General features: G+C 35.0%; 1 protein-coding gene across 4 annotated transcripts in view; it reads left to right on the top strand.

The window, feature by feature from the left end:
* LRRC28 (leucine rich repeat containing 28) overlaps positions 1-23,594 on the top strand; it is a 129,099-nt gene that overhangs the window by 60,057 nt on the left and 45,448 nt on the right. For 3 of the 4 annotated variants that reach the window (XM_011969806.1, XM_011969808.1, XM_011969807.1), the window contains exon 6: positions 21,277-21,483. The exons of the other annotated variant lie outside the window; for it this stretch is intronic. In XM_011969806.1, the coding sequence (XP_011825196.1) occupies positions 21,277-21,483 (207 nt within the window). The remainder of the gene's footprint in view (positions 1-21,276; positions 21,484-23,594) is intronic. 4 annotated transcript variants of the gene reach the window in all.

Below are 23,594 nucleotides of genomic sequence, written 5' to 3'. Positions count from 1 at the left end.
CAGTAACAGAGTTGTTTATTATCAATTATTATGTACAGTATTTGTATGTGCTGTCCTTTATACAACTGGCAGCATAGTAGGTTTGTGTTTACACCAGATTCATCACAAACAGGTAATGAGTTGTGCTACAATGTTACAATGGCTACAACTCTCACTAGGTGATAGGAATTTTTTAGTTACATTATAATTGTATGGGACCACTGTCTCATCTGCGGTCTGTTGTTGACCAAAATGTAGTTATGTGGTTCATGACTGTATGAGATAAAAAATAGTAATGGAAAAACAGACACAAAAAGACATGAGACATAATTTTAAAAATAGCTGAATAACAAATGTAAATATAACAACATCAGTAATTACATTAAATGTGAATGGTCTAAACACTACAATCAAAAGGAAGAGATTTTCCAACTTGATCAAAAAGCAAGATCCAAACTGTATTTTGTCAGAAGAGATACAATTTAGGAACAAAGACACAAACAGGGCCAAAATAAAAAGAAGGAAAAAGATATACCACGCAAACAGGAAATAGTAGCTGTAGTAGCTATTTTAATAACAGACACAATACACTTTTAAGACAAGAAATATTGGAACTAAACAAAGACAGTTTATAATGATAAAAGGATCAGTATATCGAGAAGATATAACAATTATAAATGTAGATGCACTTACCAGAAGAGGCCCAGAATACATGAAGCAGAAAATGACAGAATTGAAAGGGGAAACAAACAACTCAATTATGTTGAAGATTTTAGTAGTCCTCTCTTGGCATCTGAGAACACGTAAAGATATAGAAAACTTGAACAATTTCATTGACCAACTTGAACTAAGGTGACTCTCCACTCAACAGGAGCAGAACGTGTTATTCTTTAGCAGCACACATTGAACATTCTTCTGCAGCACACATAGAACATTCTTCAGGATAGATAGGCCATAAAGCAAGTCTTAATAAATTCAAAAGAACTTGACTCCTTCCTGTTACTTTGAATTACCGTCTGATAATCATTTTCTTTCAGCCCTTTTAATCTTTCTTATAGGGCAGGTTTGCTAGCAACTAATTTTCTCATTTCTTATTTGTCTGAGAATGCCTTTATTTTGAATTTATGGCTGAAGGATAGTTTTCCTGTATGTAGAATTCTTGTTGACATTTTTTTTTCTTTTCCTTACAGCGTTTGCCACTTTTAGGTGACAAAGCTGTGGGATTTTTGTCCCCTGCCCCAAATTGAGGGTGCTCTCTCTGGTAGCCAAGCTTTTGGTTTCCTTAATCCTGTTTTGATAAACTACTATTCTTGTAGTCTGGGCTGGAGGTAGGATGTGATAGGAGCCATCCCAACCAAAAAAAGGCTTCAGACTTCTACTGTTCTTGAATGAAGGTTTTGTAGAACAAACACTACTGAATTTATTGTCTGCCTTTGGTTGATTTCTAGAGTTCTGAAATAGTTGCTTTTCAGAGTGTTGTCCAGTGTTATGCTGGTTTTTGGTGGAGAAACTGAGTTTTTCACATGCCTTAGGCTGCTGTTCTTCCAAAATATTCTCAAGCAATTTATTTAATTAACTATTTAAAAATATTGGACAGGTGTAGTGGCTCATCCTTGTAATCCTAGCACTCTGAGAGGCTGAGGCAGGTGGATCACTTGAATCTAGGAGTTTGAGATCAGCCTGGGGAACATGATGAAACCCCATCTCTATAAAAAATTAGCAAGGAATGGTGACACATGCCTGTAGCCTCAGTTAATTGGGAGGCTAAGGTGAGAGGATCACTTAAGCCTGGGAGGTTGAGGCTATAATGAGCTGTGATCACACCACTGTACTCCAGCCTGGGTGACAGAGTGAGACCTGGTCTCTAAGTAAATAAACAAATAAATGAATCAATAAATAATTTTTTAAAAGATATAAGGAGCTCACAGAGCTGTGGAATCCATATTTTTGTCATGAATTTGTAACAATATTTTATCATCTCTGATTCTGTAGCACTTCTAAAGTTACTGGGTAGGTTCCTGTGTTCACAGTTATTGACAAAAACATTGGGAATGTGTTTTTATGTTCTTTCATTTACTGAGATGGTATTTGTCTAGGTATGTAAACTGCTTTAAAGTATATAAAAGCCTTTTTACCCCCTTCACCTAACCTGGTTTTAAGTTCCTCTATAAGATGTTTGAACATCAATCTTTAGTGGAGAAAGTAGCTTTTAACTTGTCATTTTAGCTAATTATTCTTAGTGCAAGTATACATTTAGAAATCTTTCTGATATTAGCTTTTTTTTTGAAGTGTGGCTCATGCAGGACAATGAAATTTACTTCATTCTTGCAGATTCAGATAGCTAAAGACAAATGTAAATCTTTGGTTATAGCTTTCTCAGAAAGCAATAAGATGTATATACAACTTTAAATCTTGGATTTTATTTGCATAGGGTGTTATTTGACATCAATTTTTATTCTCTTTACTCCAAAGAATAAAATAGTAAAAGCTAGAAAATGTTTTTTGTAGATTTTCAGCTCTTCAGAGGATGAAAATTTTTTTTATCATCAAACAAGTAATCATGCAGTTCTTGTAAAAATTCCCAGAGGAGCACAGTATAATTTCAGTGTTGATTATTTATTTAAAATATTAAACATAATTTAGTTTTGAGGACAACAGCAGATCAACAGACAGTAATATCTAGGTAACAGGAAAGTAAATTCATTTTATTGTTTTAGATGCTGTTTAGATACTGTCATTGTTTACGTACTGTTTCTGTATTAATTGTTTCTGTGATAGAAAGTTTCTTGGTGTTTTGAATCATTAACCAAACGAACTTTCTTATTCTCTTATTATAGGCTTAAAATGAACTTCCAGTAGAAAGTCACTACTACTATCCTAAAATTTTTATGGTGGGAAATATAATTCTAGGATCTCATGCCAGTAGTGCTATTGACAGTCCATATGCTTGTTTGTTGATTAAACTCAATTTTGAAACAATTATAGACTCTTATGCTGTTATAAGTCCATATATTTTGAACCAATCATATTTTTTCTTTTTAATTTTTTCCAGCTATTACCTGGTTTTGTACAAATTAGCTAATGCTACTTTGTGGGTAATGATAGAGGCCATATAGAAAGGTTTGAAGTTGATTGCTACTCTGTGGCCCCAATTTTGTTAAGCACCAACTATGATAATAGTCATGATTATGATAGGGTATCAGAAATGCCATCTTCAGGCCAGGCATCTGGCTTACACCTGGAGGCTGAGGCAGGAAGATAGTTTGAGGTCAGGAGTTCCAGGATATAGTGAGTTGTGCATTCCAGCTAGGGCAACAGAGTCAGAACCTGTCTCCAAAAAAAGAAAAAGAAACATTATCTTCACCTACTAGAAGCCTGTTTCCCACTCACGAAATTCTTATTTTAAATTATGAATTCATAACAAAAAGCATCACACATTTTAAAAAGTTGAGTAAAGCATCAAATCAACAATTTTTGTGTGCTATTAATGGAATCTGCTCATGTTTTCTAGAAATTTTAACTTAAATAAAACATTTAGATATTAATGCTATATTGGCTCAACCAGTAAGCCTTTTATAAAGTTTGTTGTATCTATGTTGACAGTATTTCTGAATGTAAGGTTATATAAAAATCAATTCATCCATACTTTTGGTTACTCATTAAATATAATTTGTTATATATACTAATATCTCTTAATGAAAGTGAATACAAAGGAAATAATAATTATTTGAACAGTAGTTGTATCCATATTTTTGTAGACTCATTTCAAAACAGAGTGGTCTTTTTTTCCTTTTAATTTTATTTTCTTGTGAAGAATTTCTTGTGAAGAATTTGTCTGGTAGAAACCACTTGCCTCTGATAAGGAACTAGAGAAATAGGAATTAGGGAATAAGGAAAGTCATTTTTTTGGTGGAAAGATTTGAAGGAGGTTATGAATACAGTTCATTCCATATTTTATGAGAAACTTTTAAGTTCTATTACTGTATTGGGAACATCTGCTATAAGGGGCTGAAGGCCTGTTTTTGCCTATAGGGAAGAAAGTAGAAAATTAATGGATGATAGGAGATAATTATTATACAAAGAGAAATTTGAGGTAGGATTTAAATAGAAAACTCTTAAAAAAAAACTCTTTGAACATCCTTCCAGAGAACTACAAGAATAAAACAGTATCTATTGAAAGGACCATGGTGGATACAAGCTTGGACACCAGGGAAGTTTTTTGTTTGTTTGTTTTTTAAAGATTGGGTCTTGCCCTGTTGTCCCGACTGGAGGAGTACAGTGGTGTGATCATAGCTCACTGCAGCCTCAAAATTTTGGGCTCCATCAATCCTTCTCCTCGGCCTCCAAAAGTGCTGGGATACAGGTGTGAGCCACCTACTGGGCCTTTTTTTTTTTTTTTTTAATAGCACAGCCTAAAGTTATAATAATCAGAGCCTCATAAATGTTGCATGTACACAAGTACGCCAAGGACCACGAGTATTAGACTAGGATTTAGCATCCCCTTTTCATTTCATTTCTCTTGAGCAGAGTCCAAGATAATTCCTTTTTATTTTTCCTGTAAAAAAGGAAAAATATTAGAACTACTATTGAAAATGTCTATGCTTTTCTGATGGAGTACCTAGGGAAAATGTGCCTTAAAAGGTTGATGACCGACCTTTTCCAAACTTTCTTTACATGTTCTGTGAAAAAGTGTGCAGTGGCCAAATGTATGGGAACCTCCTGGTGAATCACAATTAAGTGGGTTTCCTGACTCAGTAATGCTCTGTGATAGGTTAATGTGTATTACAGTAAACAGTATGGTATATTGTTTTTCCTAAACTTACTAGACCATGAGAACATTGCTCTGAACTGGTGTTCCTGTGAACACAGTTGGATTAACCACTACTTGAGATGTGTGTTGTTCCATAATGTCAGTAGTAAAAATTATTACAGACATTTGGTTTTTCTTAAAGTTAATTTAAAAATTAAATGTCAGCTTTCTTTTGTTCTTTTTCTTAAGTTGCTTTCTGGGGTGTTGTTTTGAAATAATTCCTACATTTTGCTAACCTGCCAGTTCAAATAATAGGAGAGTCGAACATAAAATTAATTTGGAAAATGTTAGTATTCTTGGAAATTTTATTTGCAATTAAAGCATTTCTGAAAAAAATATGACTTATAAAACACACATCATCTCTGCAACATTGAAGTGTTTGCTGTTCTCTATAAACATACAGGTTTTATTGTTCTTTTCCACTGTGGTGTTACTTGCTATTATTGAGGAGCATTTAAAAGCTTTGTTAATGCAGTTGCACAACAAAAGATTTATAGAACACAATAAAAGATTTTGAATTCGGGTGTGTACTGACTGCCTTGCAGCAAAGCAGTCGTCCTCTTTGTAGTATTTTTGCAAAGATTGGGAATAAATAGACATCTGAAGAAATATGTTCTTATATGTTCTCATTAGAAGCATCATACAATTTTCTATACTTGTAACTGACAGAAACTGTATGAAATTTGAGATTTAAAAGAATTTTATAATGACAGAATTTGTGAGACCCTCAGCAATATAGATTTACATAAAAGCATTATATATACACATTTATGAAATTTTTGTGTTCTGTTGCAGTGAACCAGAATATCATTAGGAAACCCAAATTTTTAGAATTTTAGTCCCAGATTTCAGTGTGATAATTCTTAGCTAAGTAAATACAACTAATAAATAAAAATGTCGCAGGTGCTTAGAATTGTTGTATTTCTTGTTCTAAGGAATCCCAAAGTGTGTGAGGAGGCACCATTAAATAATTAATTTTTATTGTAGAAGTAGTTCATCGCAATAGAAGTAAAAGTTTAAACAGCATAGGAAATTTTGAAATGGAAAGATAACATCTTTTTGTGCCACATTTCATTTCTACGCTTGATATTAATAATTTTTGAGTCTTTTTTTCACTCTGTAGGTGGTTATCTGAGAACTCTAAACAAGAGCAGGCAGTAAATTTAGAGACTTTGCTTTTGTATTAAGATTAATAACCAATACGTGCATATTCAGAAATCTCTAACTCAGTGTTTTTAATGTAAATTGTGATGTGAGTTTCTTATTGTTTCTTACAAAGGCTATATATTAAGGTTTAGAAATCAGAATTATATATTGAATTTAACATGTAATTCTTTTAATTAATAGAGAGGTGTTTTTTTAAACTAGATAATTTATGTGTTGTGCATGCGTTTTTCCAGTGGTTTCCAAGTGTTCTATCAGGGGAGGTCGTCAGCCGCTTTCTATTTTTCATGGTAATTCTTTTATGGGAATTTCAAAGAAATAAACTGGAATTAATCAATTTGGTAATCTGAAATATATATACACTAAAATGTTTTCCTTTAAAATTTCTTCCTGTTTTGAATTTAGAAAGTGAGATGAAAGCAGTCATCATTATTATATCATTCTTTCCAGCAAGTAAAATAGAGATTACTTTTACTTATTCTGTGCAAAGTAGTAAAGTTAAAAAATAAATTTTTATTCTGGACTGTGATGCTGTGATATTTCTTGAGGCAATGATTATAATAGTTTTATACCAACAATAGACACCTAGTGGCCTCATTCAGGTCAAAGCCTAAAAACCCCATTGTGCTAACTCAGTAAAGAGAAAAAAGCCTACCTAGAAGAAGTCTGTAAAATTGACCATCGCTAAAATAAAACATAAAATGAAAATCTGCGTATGTGGTCTCCATGAATCTTGAAGAATGAAGAAGATAAAGGATTTTTCCAAATAGAAATCCATGTACAGACACAAAGCGATAACAAAGATGCTAACTTTTAGAATAAATGGTTTTAAAAATCAAAGACAATATATCTGAAAAAGAGATAAATGCTATTTCTCTCTAGCAGTTAGTTATATTATAATTGTCATTTAGCAAGAATACTTTAATGACTAATTGGTTAGCTACCCAGTGAACACCTGGGAAATAACTTATTTGGAAGAATACTGAATGAAATTCTAGTGCATAATTTAGTCACACACAAAGCATGAGGTAAAATGTCAAACCAGTGTGATTTTTTTTTAAGTACTGTTTTTAACATTTAAAAAATTTTACTGGGAATTAATTGGCAAGCTTGACACCTGGACATAAATATTTATATCAAATTCATTTTTCTTATGTTTGTCAGATGTCATATGTTTGGGGACGTTTTATTTTATTTTATTTATTTTTTATTTTATTTGAGACAGAACCAGGCTGGAGCGCAGTGGTGCGATCTCGGCTCATTGCAACCTTTGCCTCCTGGGTTCAAGCTATTCTCTGCCTTAGCCTCCCAAGTAGCTGGGACTACAGGTGCCCGCCACTATTCCCAGCTAATTTTTTTTGTACTTTTTAGTAGAGACAGGGTTTCACCATGTTGGCCAGGCTGGTCTCCAACTCCTGACCTCAGGGATTCCAGCCGCCTCAGCCTCCCAAAGTGCTGGGAGTACAGGTGTGAGCCACTGTGCCCAGCCGGGAGTATTTTATTTTAAAGCTCCCAAATAATATTTAATTATCTTTTATAAATATAATAGATATTCTGTTAAGAGGTCTTCTTAATTGCTGATTTAATTTTTTTAACTTTAAGTTCTTGTATATTGTTTATATTAGACAAATGCATGATTAATAAATTTTCTTGGTGTGCTTTCTGGTATTGTTAACTTTAAGTTATGGTCATTTGTTACTAAATATAACCTGCCACATATTCAAAAGTTATGAATATATAGCAAGCCTCTTATAATATGGACAGTTGTGTCCTATACTGGCAGATCCTAAGTAATGTATTACTAAGGGTTATAAAAAAATAAACATAGGTTCATGTTTAAATTTGTGGACCATCACTCTTTAGAGCCAAAATAATTGCTGGATAGGTTCCAAAGCAAGTTTCCCAACACCTGATTAACTCCTGGTGCCTTTGAAACATGTTATGCACTTGGAATTATAGGAGGGAACACATGCTAGTAAGCATGCAGCTATAATGGAGTGTAGTAAGAGCATGGAGAAATATGCTGGTACTGTTTGAGTCCTACAAGCAGTCACTCCTTCAGACTTACTGGATCATGATGTGAACCAAAATCAAACTATTTCTGGCCCATCAAATAGACCAGGTAAGGCATAGATTTGGTTTTGCCAAACTGGGTGGATCTGGTTGTACCTTCCCAAATGTGAAAATGATGTAATAGTTAAACAAATATACCCACATTCCAAATTTATAAAGTCAGATCATTGTTAATTCCTTCAAATTAGTTAATCTTGGAGATATATTTATTCCAACAAGACTTCATGGTTTTTAAGTTTAAATAAGATCTAATCGAGTTTCTAAATAGTTCCAAAAACAAAAGAACATCATTGTTATAAGAATGCCTCTGAGCTGTCGTTGAGTATGTTATTCAGAGGATGCCAATCTTGTTTAAACATGAAAAAAATGTTTTCTTTTGGACCTGGCTTCAGAGTTTGAGGCATGTTCTTCTCAATATAATTGATGGTATCATATCTTTATCATTTTGGGGGTAGATTTGATCCCTAGAATCCATGAAAAAATTCTGTATCAAGATCTTAAGGGAATTTCAAACCAGAAATTTCAAAAATGGGAATGAGCACATATCATTGGATTGGTTTTGCTGGCTTATGATCTTGAAGGGCAATATTTATTTGCTTACATGACTTCTGACATGCCTGCTGAAGATTTAGTTACATTATTTTATAGTCAACTCTAAGTTATGCACATTACATTTATTTCTGTAAAACTGTGTCAGCTATTTAGCAGATCACACATGCAAATTTGAAAATGCATAACAGACTGGGGCTATTTAGCTTGTGGGCAGCTGGTCTTCTGTCAGTAATGTCTTATAGAATACTCCCATCACTTGCATTCACAGAGATAATTATAAGACATTAAGGAAAACTTAAATTATGTTAAATGTGCAACAAACCTCTAGCAGTCTTGGATTTCACTTTTTTTCCTCCAAGGATTTGTGAGTTTCCTCAAAAGTCCACAACTGTTGTAATTTTGCTAAGCAACAAATCTGAATCGTAAGTGTGAGGTTTGTGTGCAGCTGCAAGTCTGGTCTGTGGCCACTGAACAAGTGAGGCAGTTTAAGGAATACATTAATTAAGTCAAAAAATATTTACTGTGCACCTACCATGTGCTAGACTCTGCTAGGTGCTAGGAATATGGGGAATATAGCAGCAAACAAAGTCAAAGCCCCTGGTCTTATGAGTGGGAGGTACACACTGTGGTTTGACATGTAAATGAATGAGTAAGTAATTAAATAAGTAAATGCAGGGAGGGAATAAATAGGATGCTACAATTGAGAAATAAGAAATCTGCTTAAAGTCAGGGAAGGCCTTTGTGAAAATGTGATAGTAACGTTCTGAGAGACAAGAAAGAGTCTACAGTTCGGAGAGTTGGGAAAGAGCATTCCTGACCGAGGAATAACAGATTCAAAGGCTCCGTGGGAAGAAGTAACTTGACACTTCTTTGGGCCAGACAGAAGGAAGGACAAGGTAATTAGATTGTAGTGAGGTGGGGGAGAGAGGTGGGCCAGGGCTGATCTGGAGACCATGTTACTGGTAAGATGGTGTTAGAGATTTTATTGATGTGCAGCAGAAAGCCAGGGCAGAGTTTGGGGCAGGGAAGGACCATGATCTGACATATATTTTAATATCACTTTGGCTTCTGTGTAGAAAATAGATTGGAGGGAGTGAGAATAGAAGCAAGAAGACCAATGGGGAAGCTTCTTGGATGAGTTCAGGCAAGAGATGGTAATAGGCTGAGCTCAGTGTCAACAGTGGAGGTGGAGACACGAACAGACTCGGTATGGATGTTGGAGTGTGGCCTCTTATGGGGCCCTCACCTACCTTTCTCCACGATTTCTCTCTATTCTGTAGAGGATATAAGTTACAGTGGTGTTCCCAGATTTGGTCATTACCCAGTTCATAAAATATCAATAAAATAAGGGTGTGTTTTTAAAAATATAATAATATTTTTAAATTAATATGCTTTTTAAAAAAATAAAAAAATAATAAAATGCTTTTTTAAAAATAATAATAACGATTAAAAGGTTTTAAAAGGTATACTTTTCTTACCTGGAAAATTAACTTCAGACCCCCATTAAGGTCCAGATGCCATTTTACAGTATGCTAATCACATCCTAGTTTATTCTTTCAGCAAAGAGATAATAATGCCTCCTGTGTTCCAGGCACAGAGCTAAGGCATATTATTGCAAAGATGGGCAAGGCAGTCCCTGCCCTTTAAAAGGTCATGTCCTGGGGCAAAGCAAGCAAGAGCCAAATATACAGCTAAGTTACTATTCAACTTTGTGGAAAGAACCAGGCTACTGAGTTAGCTTGGGTGGATGGTGGCTAACAGAGGCTTTGACCACTTTGTTGATGCTGCTGATTTTTCTGTGGTATTTCTGTATTTAATTTAATTTCTGTTCTTTTCTGTCATCCAGTAATTTCTCATAATTTCTGGTTCATGATGCCTGCCAGTATTTTTTTTACTGCTTTTGCAGATTCTCTTTCCCACCTCTTAAAAAAATGTACACTCAGAAACATCTCAGAATGGAAGTATCAAAGTTTGTTTGTATTATTAAGCATAATTTACCACAATTTGATTTTGGCTCCCTGGTCTGTGAGCATGATTCAGCTCACGTGTAGAGACCAGGTCCTTCCTAGATAGGCTGCTTATTTGCAGTGACCACTCTGGATTTAAAAACATAAATATGATAATTCAGTGTGAAAGGATTTTAATCCTCATACCAGAGAATCGGGTTGAACTCCTTCTTAGGAAGATAATCATTTTAAAAAATGATTTTAGACTATATCTAGGATTCAATCCCAATTGTCACAAGGAATGGCTAAGAGGTTGCATTGTTTGATAATTGCAGTTAACTTAAGGGTGTGGGACATCCTGAATGCTGTTCTTGGCCTTAAAAATGGACTAATATTTCAAGTGAATCTGAATTGCTTTTAATTTTTTTATTTGTCTAAGGAAGGTAGTGCTTCCCAGTTTCTGAAGGTCATCTATCTCCCAGTAAAGAGCACTTTTCTCTGTGTTAGAGTTAACAAACATATTTGTGTTTGCAGTTATTTTCGTAATAAAAAACTACATCAATTACAGACGTATTTATATTGAGTTTACATTTAGAATATTTTGTAGTATGATGAACTGAAATTATAAACACTAACTTTTCTGTTGTGTATTATTGAATTATGTGGGATATTTTAATCACTATTAACCTCCTGAGTTAGGTGTTACTCTTTTTTCCTTAACAGCGATTTGATGATCTAAATAGTTGAGTAAATAACCCAAAGTTGCATAGCCAATAAGTAACAGGATTATGGTTTGAACCTATTTGTACATACCAGAGTATGTACATTCCACAGCTCAGTCAAGAGAAAGAAAATGGATCTAAAAAGGAAGACTTACTGTACACCAAATGAAATTTGGCATTGAAATGTTGTCTTTTATTTATTTGTACAGTAGTCCCCTTTTATCTATGGGAGTATGTTCCAAGACCCCCAGTGGGTGCCTAAAACCTCAAATAGCACTGAATCTTATATACACTACGTTTTCTTGATCTGATAACCTAAATGACTAAGTGACTAATGGGCGAGGAGGGTAGACAGTGTGGATACACCGGACTAAGGGATGATTCACATCACGAGATTTCATCACGCTACTCAAAATGGCATGAAATTTAAAACTTATGAATGGTTAATTTTTGGAATTTTCCATTTAATATTTTCAGACTGCAGTTGACTGCGGGTAACTGAAACTTCAGAAAGCTAAACCGCGGATAAAGAGGAATTTCTATATGTTCTCAGCCCAGTGTGCTCTGGAGCTCAACTTAGAGCTATTTTTAGTGGTACTGGAAAAAGCAAGTGCTTAAAAATAGCAAGCCTGTTATTGACTCTCTGTGGTCACTAGCTTGGTGTGGAGTGGGTGGCTTCCTTCCCATTCCCATTTAAATTTTAGGTTAGGTCATTGTGCATCAGCGCAGAACTATGATTTAAAGGAAACTTACTGGGTTTTTCTTTTGAAATTGACACCATAATGTTATTTTTGTGCCTAATCTAAGTAATTACTATGTGGCAATAATAAAATCATTTTCAGGATACTCTATAAGTAGCTGAAAAGTTTCAAGGTATTGTATATTTAGCACAAAAGTAAACAATGCAAACAACTGTAAAGTTAGAGACACTACGGAAACAAGGTGTACAGACTTATGTTTGCTCCCAGGGAAGGGGTAGAAAGCATTGGGAGTGGTGTGAAAGGAGTAGGATTCTCCCAGGATTCCAAAAAGAATGCATTGTAACTCTATGTCAGTAATACAACATTAATTTCAGCATGACACAGCAATAAATATTTAAAATAAGCCTGTCAATTTCTACCAAAAAAAGCCTCCTGGGATTTTGATAGGGATTGTGTTGAATCTACAGATCAGTTTGGGGAGCATGCTATCTCACCAGTGTTGTCTTCAAACCTATAAACATGAAATATCTTTCTGTTTATTTAGATCTTCTTTAATTTCTCTTAGTATTTTGCAGTTTGCAGCATATAAGGTTTGTACTACTTTTGTTCAGTTTATTACCAAGTATATAATTTTTCTTGGTGCTGTTGTGAGTGGAATTATTTTCCTAATTTAATTTTGAAATTGTTTTTTCCTGGTATATAGAAATACAATTGATTTTCTAATATTGATCTTGTATCTAGCAACTCTTTAAAACGTTTATTAGTTCTAATAGTTTTTGTGGATCCCTTAATTTGTATTTTCTACTAAGGGTCATTTTATCTGTAAATAAAGAAAGTTTTACTTCTTCTCTTCCATTCTTGGTGCTTTTTGTTTGTTCAGTTTTTGCCTTCCGGCCTTTGCTAGAATCTCCAGTATATTGTTGGATAGCAATGGAAACACTCAGCCTGCTTGCCTTGTAGGCACAAGGGGAATTTAAGGGAGAAAGCATTCAGCCTGACACTGTTAACATAGTGTTCTCAGCTCGGGGTGTTTTGTAGATGCCTCTTATTGGTTGAAGGAGTTGCCTTTTGTTCCTAGTTTGTTGAGAGTAGTTATCATGAGTGGATTTTAGATTTTGTGAAATGCTTTATTCTTATTCCGTGAACATGTATATTACATTGATTTTTCAGGTATTGAACCAACCTTACATTTCTAGCATCAGACCCACTTGTAGGGGAGAGAGGTGTGCCAGGGCTGATCTGGAGACCATGTTACTAGTAAGATGGTGTTAGAGATTTTATTGATGTGCAGCAGAAAGCCAGGGCAGAGTTCGGGGCAGGGAAGGACCATGATCTGACGTATATTTTAATATCACTTTGGCTTCTGTGTAGAAAATAGATTGGAGGGAGTGAGAATAGAAGCAAGAAGACCAATGGGGAGGCTTCTTGGATGAGTTCAGGCAAGAGATGGTAATAGGCTGAGCTCAGTGTCAACAGTGGAGGTGGAGACACGAACAGACTTGGTATGGGTGTTGGAGTGTGGCCTCTTATGGGGCCCTCACCTTCCTATTTCTCTCTATTCTGTAGAGGATATAAGTTACAGTGGTGTTCCCAGATTTGGTCATTACCCAGTTCATAAATTATCAATAAAATAAGGGTATGTTCTTTGCTTTTTAAAAAATAAATAAATAAAAAATGATTGAAAGGTTTTAAAAAGTATACTTTCTTAACTGGAAAATTAACTTCAGACCCCCATTAAGGTCCAGATGCCATTTTACAGTATGCTAATCACATTCTAGTTTATTCTTTCAGCAAAACGATAATGGTGCCTCCTGTGTTCCAGGCACAGAGCTAAGGCATGTTACTGCAAAGATGAGCAAGACAGTCCCTGCCCTTTAAAAGGTCATGTCCTGGGGCAAAGCAAAAAGTCAAATATACAGCTAAGTTACTATTCAACTTTGTGGAAAGAACCAGGCTACTGAGTTAGCTTGGGTGGATGGTGGCTAACAGAGGCTTTGACCACTTTGTTGATGCTGCTGACTTTTCTGTGGTATTTCTGTATTTAACTTAATTTCTGTTTTCTGTCATCCAGTAATTTCTCACAATTTCTGGTTCATGATGCCTGCCAGTATTTTTTTTATTGCTTTTCTGGATTCTCTTTCTCACCTTTTTAAAAAAAATGTACACTCAGAAACATCTCAGACCCAGTTGTTCGTGATAAATAATCATTTTCAGTGTTGCTAGCTTTCATTTGCTAATATTTTGTTAAGGATTTTTGCACTTATTTTCATGAAGGATATTGGTCTGTAGATTTCTTATGATGTTTTTGTATGGTTTTAGTATCAGGGTAATGTTCATAGAATGAATTGGGAAGTTTTTCCTCCTATTTTCTGAGACAGTTTGTGAACAATTGATATTATTTCTTCCTTAAATATATAATAGAATTGAAATAGTTGATAGAACAGAAAAGCAGGTTGACAAGGACCATCTGGACCTGGTCTTTCTTATGGGAGGATTTAAAGATTTAAAATTACGAACTCAGTTTTTTTTTGTTTGTTTGTTTTTTGTTTTTTTGAGACAGAGTCTTGCTCTGTTACCTAGGCTGGAGTGCAGCGGCGCGATCTCAGCTCATGGCAACCTCTGCCCCCAAGGTTGAAGCAATTCTCCTGCCTTAGCCTCCCAAGTAGCTGGGATTACAGGTGTGTACCACCATACGCAGCTAGTTTTTGTATTTTTAGTAGAGATGAGATTTCACCATGTTGGCCAGGCTGGTCTCGATCTCCTCACCTCAACTGATTCACCTGCCTCAACCTCCCAAAATGCTGGGATTACAGGCATGAGCCACTGCGCCAGGGTACTAATTCAGTTTTTTAACTTGTGATATATCTATTTAGATTTTTAATTACTTCTTGAATTTGGTAATTTGTATCTTTTTAGAAAGATAAATTGCTAATTGATTGAAATAAATTTGTTCATATTATAGTATGTCCTTTTAATCTTTTTAATTTCTGTAAAGTTAATAGTGATATTTCATCTTTTGTTCCCAGTTTTGGTAATTCAAGTCAGTTTTCTTTTTCTGTGCATGTATTTATTTGCTTTGGTTAGTCTAGCTAAAGGTTTGTCAATTTTGTTATCTTTTTAAAGAACTAACTTTTGTTTTCATTGACATTTTTTTCTGTTGCTTTTCTGATTTCTATTTCATTGATATCTACTATAATTTTTATTATTTTCTACTTATTTTGATTTAGTTTTTACTTCTTTTTCTCCTTTCTAAAGGTGGAAGCTTAGGAAATGGATTTGAGAACTTTCTTTCCAATACAGACATTTGAAGCTTTAAATCTCTCCCTAGTCATTTCCTTGGCTACATTCTATGAATTTTGATGTCTTGTATTGGTTGTTTCTATTTGGCAAAAATATTTTCAAAGTTTCCTTCTGATTTATTTTATTATTATGGGTTATTTAGAAGTGTGTTGTTTAATTTCCAAGTATGGGGATTTCCCAAATTTCTTTCTGTTGTTGATTTCTAATTTAGTTACCTTTTGATCAGAGAACATACTTTGTATGATTTGAATTCTTTTAAATGTGAGACTTAATAGTCTAGCATGTGGTCTGTCCTGGAGAATATACCAAGTCCACTTGAAAAGAATGTGTGTATTTTGCTGTAGTGTTCTTAGATGTCAAATTAGGTCAGTTTGGTTGCAGTGCTGATCGTAATCCTGAAAGATACAGTCCTGAATGTGAGAACCCCAAATGTTGAAAGATCAAATTTCCTAAAGATCAGAACTCCTAACATAAAATTCTGAAAGTCACAATTGTGAAAGATCAAAATCCTGAATGTTGAAATCCTAAAAGCCTAATTCTAGGGAAGGAGTTTTAGTACATTTTGGTTGTACCAGGATAGTTGCATCATGTTAGGTGGAACTATTACCTTGTTATTGTCTTTATTTGGAAATTAGGTATGATTTAAGGAGACGCATATGAGTGCCAGGTTGACAAGGAGTGGACTCGTGGACTCAATTTTAGGTGTCAACTTGACTGAATTAAGAAATACCTAGAAACTTGGTAAAACATTATTTTGGGTGTGTCTGTGAGGTGTATTCCAGAGGAGACTGGCACATGAGTCTGAGTGGACTAGGTAGGGGAAATCTGCCCTCATTACTGGTGGGCACTATCTAGTAGGCCAGGGGCCCAGAGAGAACAAATACTGCGGGCGAATTGGTCTCTGTCTCAGAGAAGGGACAGCGTTTTCTCCTGCTGCCTTAGACATTAAAATTCCAGGCTTGCCATCCTTTAGACTCCAGGATTTATACCAGCAGCCCCCCGGGTCCTGAGGCTTTTGATCTCAGACTGAGAGTTGCATCATTGGCATCTTAGTTCTGAGGCCTTCAGACTGGGACTAAGCCACACTGTAGATATCCCAGGGTTCCAGCTTGCAGACAGTCTGTCATGGGACTTCTCATACATGAGCTGATTCCCCTAATAAATCCTTTCTCATATATCTGTATACGTATCTTATTGGTTCTGTCTCTTTGAAAACCTCTAATACAGATTTGGTATTGGGGAAGCCAAGTATCATTCCTTCTTACCATATTCCTTCTAACACAATGGAAGGGATCGGTGAAATCGTTCCCTTGCAAAAACGCTGTGATAAATTAAGTGTATGCGGCTACTTAATGGTAAAAGATAAATTTTAAAATATAATTGGTGCTATGAATACAGAAAATCACTTAATTGTAGTGGTCAAGCAATAACCAGACTTTCAAATAGACAGCATACACTTCAAAAATTTGTAGACCACAACCACCCTCCAAATACAAGTGGAGAGAGTGTTTTGAAGATATTAGAAGTGAAAATGCAAACAAAAAAATACAAGAAATCTCCCCTGCCAAATTTTTCAATGGTGTACAACTTCTGCCCCTTCACACATAGTGCCAGTTTGTTATGCTGAGCATTTCATCTTCACGTAATTTCCAACACTGGAGGTATAAATTGTGTAAACATTTCGAGAGTTCTAATTTGCATTTTTATAAATTTGAGTCCACGAAAGTGCATTATTACAATGTTAACTTTGGGTATAAGCACTGTGCATGTATGAAAAAGGTTGAAACTTCCTCAGTAAATGAAGAGATGTCCATTTTGTACATCTGCATATGTGAAAGATAACATTTCTTGAGATCTTGGCTCTTTGGATATGGATAACTGCGTATTCAGTGGTTGACCCGTCATAGTTTTTCATTGATCTCTTCAGAAGACTTAGGTTGTTCAACACGGTATTTCATGCAGCTGACTGCAGTTATAAAGCTGGCGGCACACAGTTGCCAAGCATAGTGGTATGCATTTATGCATTTTGCTTTTTGACATATTTCCTTATGAATATGGTTTTTCTGCTTGTAGCTATTATACCCATGCACCTATGATTAATATATCTGAGTGTTTATACTTGCAAAAATATATGTTTTTATTGCCTATTTTATTGTGTAAAGTGACCTATCAAGTATTGTTAGGTTTTTATGTTTCTAAAATAAACCCTCTTTATAAAATAAATACATGTCTTTTTTTAAAAAGGAATGTTTAAAAATTATTTCTTTCCAGAATTATACTTTTAGGATTTTGATCTTTCAGGATTGTGATTTTCATTCAAGATTTTACACTCGGGATTTTGGATCTTTCAGGATTTCAACATTTGGCATTATGGTTCTCAGGAGTGTGTCTGTTAGAATTATGGCCCAGGCCCATTTGGCTGATTGTGTAGTTTTAAGTTTTCTATATTCTTGGTGGTTTTCTGTTTAGTTGTTTTATTTTTATTGAGAGTAATGTATTAAAATCTCCATCTATCATGTTGAAATGTCTGCTTGTCCTTCCAGTTTTGTCAGTTTTTTACTTTATATAATGTTGGACTCTCGTTAGATGTCTATGTATTTATAGTTGACTTATTTTTCTAAAGTATTATCCATTTTACTATTATGAAATATTTCCTCTTTGCCTCTTATAGTATTTCTTGTCTGTTTTTTTTCTGATATGAATATAGCTGCTCTCTCTTATGTTACTTTTTGCATGGTATGTATTTTTTTCCATCCTTTTACTTTTCAACCTATTTGTGCCTTTGAATCTAAAGTGTATTTCTTATGGATAGCATATTGTTTTTTATGTAGTTGACAGCCTTCCCATTTGACTGGGTTATTTAGTCTGTTCACATTTAATGTAATTATTGATACGATTATGTTTATTAATACATCACCCATTTTGCCATGTGTAGTCTACATATCTTGTATTTTTTCCCTGTACCTCTCCTTTTATTGCCTTTTTTAATGTTAGATAAATATTTTTAGTGTGCAATTTCAATTACTGTGCCAACTTTTTTTAACTGTGTATTTTTAATTATCTTCTTGTTGCGTCTGAACATGGTGAGCCATTTTTCTATTGATGCTTTCAAGATTTTTTATGTATCTTTGTCTTTTATAGTTTGATTATGATGTGTATAGGTGTGGGTCTCTTTGTATTTATCCTACTTGGTCTTTATCAAGTTTAAATCTTTTAATATTTCTCATCAAAATTTAAATTCATAATCACACCTTGTTGCCCCATTTTACAATAATGAAAAAAAAAGTGCAGGCCTTAGTAATTTTTGCAGCCATGTAAAAACGCTTTTTTGCACATTTAATTATTTTTGAAATATGTTCAAAATCATTTATTTTACTTGCTTCCATGTACATTTTGATGGACTTTTTTCAAATACCTTTAAGTAGATGGTTTGTAAATAATGCAATTCAGAGGTATTGATGACATTTTAATTGTTTTTCTATAAAAATAAATTCTTAGAATTGGCATCAGCACACTTAAAGTGTAATAGTCTAGAAGCTTGTAACTGTCTTTGACTTTTTCCTATTTTATTATTTTTCATATTAAATCAAGCCTACCTCATGCTTTCGTTAAAGCACCTCTGGAATTTGTCTTCAAATTCTATCACACTGCATCTGTTCTAGTCAAATGCCTACTTGTTTTGTCAGCCTAGTATCTCCTTCCATATCATTGCTTTCTGCATATTTGCCTGTCTAACCTTTCCAAAAAACATCTCTTCATCCTTTAAGATTCTTCAGGAGATGTCATATTCTCACAATGGTAAGTCCAGGCTCCTCTACCCAATATTTATTATCATTCCTGTCTCCACCAAACTCTGTCTCTCTGTATTGAATTTATTTTCTGCTCTTCTCCCATTGATCTTTGTCATTTGTTGGTCCCCAAAGAGCCCATTGTGCAAGCTGTATTTAGTTTTTCACTTGCATGCCTTTCCTCATGGTTTTAACCCCGCCCCCATGCCCTGCTGGGAATCCTTTAGGTGTTTTCTTTGTGCCTTATTCAAATTCCCATCTCCAGTAAATTTTGGAAGAGTTTCTCCAAGCCTTCACATAACCTTCTCTGAGCTCCTCTTGCACCTTGTTGGTTGTGTGTGATGTGCTTCTCAATGGCAGAGGCCTTGTCTCATTCTTGTCTTGACACTGCCCATGTTAAGTCTGAGATTGGTTGCTCTTCTCTCCCACATAGTCATTTTTTGATTTTTAAATTTAGTTCTTTTCTCTTTTTCTTTGTATTTCTTCTTATGACTTATAAAACACGATGATTCTTCCTCATGTTTTATCCCCACACACCCAAAATCAGAAGCATTTTTGTTTTGTGAAAGAGATAGACAGGCTTAGCAAGGTGGAATACTGTGCCAGGGGAGCCAAGCATGAAATTGACTCTCCTGTGCACTAGTTAAGTTCAAGTAGAAAACTCCCTTTCAGAGTCACAGGCTGTATACTGAATCCTACCTGCCTGCTCTGCTGCAGGTGTATATTTTGTTCAGTATTGAGGAAATTGAGCAGTAATGTATGAACTTCCCAGCACAAATTTATATATATTAGAAAAATAACTACGAGTTAGGGTATTTTGGACTTGTATTACTTTTATAAAGTAAAATAATTATTTTAAATTCTCTAACAAAAGGTCTGTAGCAAAGATCAGCAAACCTTTTCTGTAAATGGCCAGATAGTAAATATTTTTAGGTGTTGCAAGCCACATATGGTCTCTGTCATGTGTTCTTTGTTTTTATTGTTGTTTACCATCCTTTAAAAATGTTAAAAAAAAAAAAACAAAAAAACCAGTTTCAGCTTGCAGGCAGGACAAGAGCAGGCCACAGGCTAGATTTGACCTGTGAGCCATAGTTTACCACCACCTGGTCTGTAGCAATGAGAAAAGCTACTCTGTTCAGTTGAGCATCCAAGATGACAGAAGACTGTTATCCAGTAGAGAAGACATAGCTAATACTAATCCAACTGTTGTACAAACTGGAATGTGCACAGAGGGGTACTGTCAAGTGGTAGAGCCTGGGAAATCTTAACCTAGAAGGAATGGCTCAGGAATAGGGACAGGATGAAAGAAGGGGAAGAGTGGTCTTCGACATCTAAGTCTCCATGATGTGAAAGTAGACTTGTCCTGCACAGTGCTGACTGTAGGTCTTCAGTATAATGTGCTGTCCTGGAAAAGAGTAAATGTCCTTCCCCTAAAATGATGATTTTTCCCTGAGGGACTAAGTTCCTTGTAAGGAACTTCCTGATCTTCACTCAAGTCTTAAGTGATTTGATGTATGAAAAGGACCTAATTGTACTCACCATGGAACAGATGACAACTGTAGGCATCAATGATGAGGAAATTATGGAGTAAATGGAAGTATTTAATTTGGGAATTAAAGTAAACCTTTATAGGGTATGTATACTTTGGGTTTTTTAAAAGGTGCCACATGCCTAAACAATATCTAAAAATGTTAGTTAAACTGTATCTCATTTTATTGTTAAAACCTTTACCATGATGAACATTTCCAAAAGACATTCTAATTTCTACTCCAGAAATCTATTTAGCTCATATGAACAAGTTGCACTTACTTCATTGCTATTATTCATAAATCTCCTATTTTCTTCTTAGATGGATGGTAAAATCACACAAGTAGCAAAAACCAGGTTCCTTGAAGTGACTGTAATTGTTCTTTTCTCACCCTGGCAACAAACTTGACTCATCAAGTTGCAGAAGCCATAGTGACAGACTTCTGGTTCAGATTCACCACTTTGTGTCTCTTTTTTTCTCCATGTCAGCCGGCCCTTTTCTCCATTTAAGAAATTCTGGCAGGGTAATTTAAAGACATCCACCTAGGTTGGATTATTTGCATTTTCACCAAAACTCCTGTACTTCAGCATTCATGTTTATGGAAATAGTTGCAGCTACTGATTTCCTTTGGTTAAACTGTTATAATATTGATTCATTTTGTTTATTTCAGTTCATAAGGATGCAATTTATCCTAATTTTGATTTTGGTTGTAGAGGTTGGCGATTTGAAGGAGCTGCAGACACTAGACATTTCTACCAATCGTTTGCTAACTTTACCCGAGAGGCTTCACATGTGCCTTTCTCTGCAGTACCTCACTGTGGACCGAAATCGTCTATGGTATGTGCCGCGCCATCTCTGCCAGCTGCCCAGCCTCAATGAGCTCTCCATGGCTGGAAACCGTCTTGCATTTTTGCCACTTGGTAAGTAATTGTGTTTAAAGTAAAACAGCCAAAGAATAAGATGGAAAGCTTTTGTTTCTTTGACTGGAACCAATTAGTTAGTTTCCTTCCTTGTGTTTATCTTGATGATTGCTTCTCTAAGTTTGTTTTTGCAGTGAACAAAGTGTCATTCCTAGTTAACAAATGGAATTTATTTCAGTGAGGGATTTTATACTTTAAAAAAGAAATCTGTGCTAAAATTGTGTTTAGGGAGAAAATATATGAGATGATTTCCTCAGAGAAAGGAATTAAAGTGTGTGTGTGTGTGTGTGTGTATAAGGTATTGAACAATATGAAAAGATAGCTACTGGTACAAGTATTGGCTTAGGTGTTGACTTCTCCCTAGGCAAATTGATATTGGGTATCCTAATAGTTAGTATTGCCAAATAACCAGATTACAACACTTTAAAGACCTTAAAATTGGCTGAACTTCCTGCTGAGCTAGAAAGTCAGCTTGGCTAAAAAATAACGTATTATCCACTGTAGCTGTAGCTGACTCATTTTGACATAATATATGTCAAAGTACATGGGCCTTGAATAAAACAGTACATTTATTTTACAGATAGCTGAATAATTTTGTTAACTTGTAAGAAACAAACGTGCCACTTAAAAAAATTTAAATATGAGGCCTCTTCAAAACTTAAACTGTCACAATAAGCATCATATGATTTTACTCATAAAAGCATTTTTATAGTGAATAATTTATCTCTGAGGGCAGTAAATAATTTACTAGTCCCTAAAGGAAATATTTTCCAACATAATACAATGCACATACTATTTTCAATTTAATATGTTCAAGGTAACTTTAAAATACTGAACACATTAAAATCAATTGAAGTGATAATCAAATTTAAGGAGATTATTTTTTCCATAAATATAATTACGTTTTGTACTTATAAAATTAACAAAATGAGGCCGTTTCAGAAGCAGGCTACATTTCTAAGAAATCAGAGCTTCTTTCAAGTGAGAAAAATATCAAATATAAATAGATTTTTAAAAATAAAGGTACCTGCTGCTCTAACCCCACAGGTCATGCATAGACCAATTATGGTGGACAAGCACCAAATTACAAATCTAGAGATCCAGGTTATAGCCTGATTCCACCATTTCACAGTGTGTGACCTGGAGTAAGTCACCGGAACCTCTCTGAGCTTCATAAATTTTATTTTCCATGAGCCAGACATCATATTTATCCTGCTTCCTTTACAGTTATTTTGAACTCGAATATGATAGTTTATGTATAAGAATTAGAAAGCACTGTACAAATGTAGATGACTCTCAAATGAGAAGATACAACTTGTAGATTACCATATCTGACTTAAAAAATGTTTACTCTTGAGCCAGGCATGGTGATGCATACCTGTAGTCCCAGCTACCCAGGAGGCTGAGGTAGAAAGATCACTTGAGCCCAGGAGTTTAAGGATGCAGTGAGCTATGACTGTGCCTGAGAATAGCCACTGCTCTCCAGCCTGGGCAACATACCAATACCCCGTCTCTAAAAAAAATTGTTTTTACTCCCCTCACATTCACCTCCTCTCCTTGTAGTAAGTACCTAAACTTGTACTTACCACTTCCTAATGGAGATGGAAATGTGACCTATACCAGTGCCAACTGCCTTCCAAGTGATTGCCAGGATGTTGCTGTCAGTGCTGGCAATACATGAGGGAAGGCAAGGAGGGAGGGAGGGAGGGAGATAAAGGATGTGATGGTTTTATTTGTGTGGCATAGAATGCAACTTACTGGCATTAACACCAGATTCAGAGTAAAGTTGCAAATTTCGTTGTAAGCAGCCTTTAACCTACTGTGGTTTGACTTTCAGATGTTACCAGAAACAGATTAGCTTGTTAAGTCTGGGGTTGCCCATGCTACTATTCATAATGTTGTTGTTGTTGTTATAGACAATATACATAAAAAGGAGTGTTTCCGTGTGCAATAATGGTATTATGTATACTACTATGACTATTTGTAAGAATAATAATAGCTATCAGATCCGGCCACTGCATTCCAGCCTGGGTGACAGAGCGAGACTCCGTCTCAAAAAAAAAAAAAAAAAAAAAAAGCTATCATTTATTGAGCACTGAGCCTTCGGCCAG

Source organism: Mandrillus leucophaeus, unplaced genomic scaffold, assembly GCF_000951045.1.
Source record: "Mandrillus leucophaeus isolate KB7577 unplaced genomic scaffold, Mleu.le_1.0 Scaffold91, whole genome shotgun sequence".
NCBI lineage: Eukaryota > Metazoa > Chordata > Mammalia > Primates > Cercopithecidae > Mandrillus > Mandrillus leucophaeus.
This window is presented reverse-complemented; position numbering and strand designations above follow the sequence as displayed.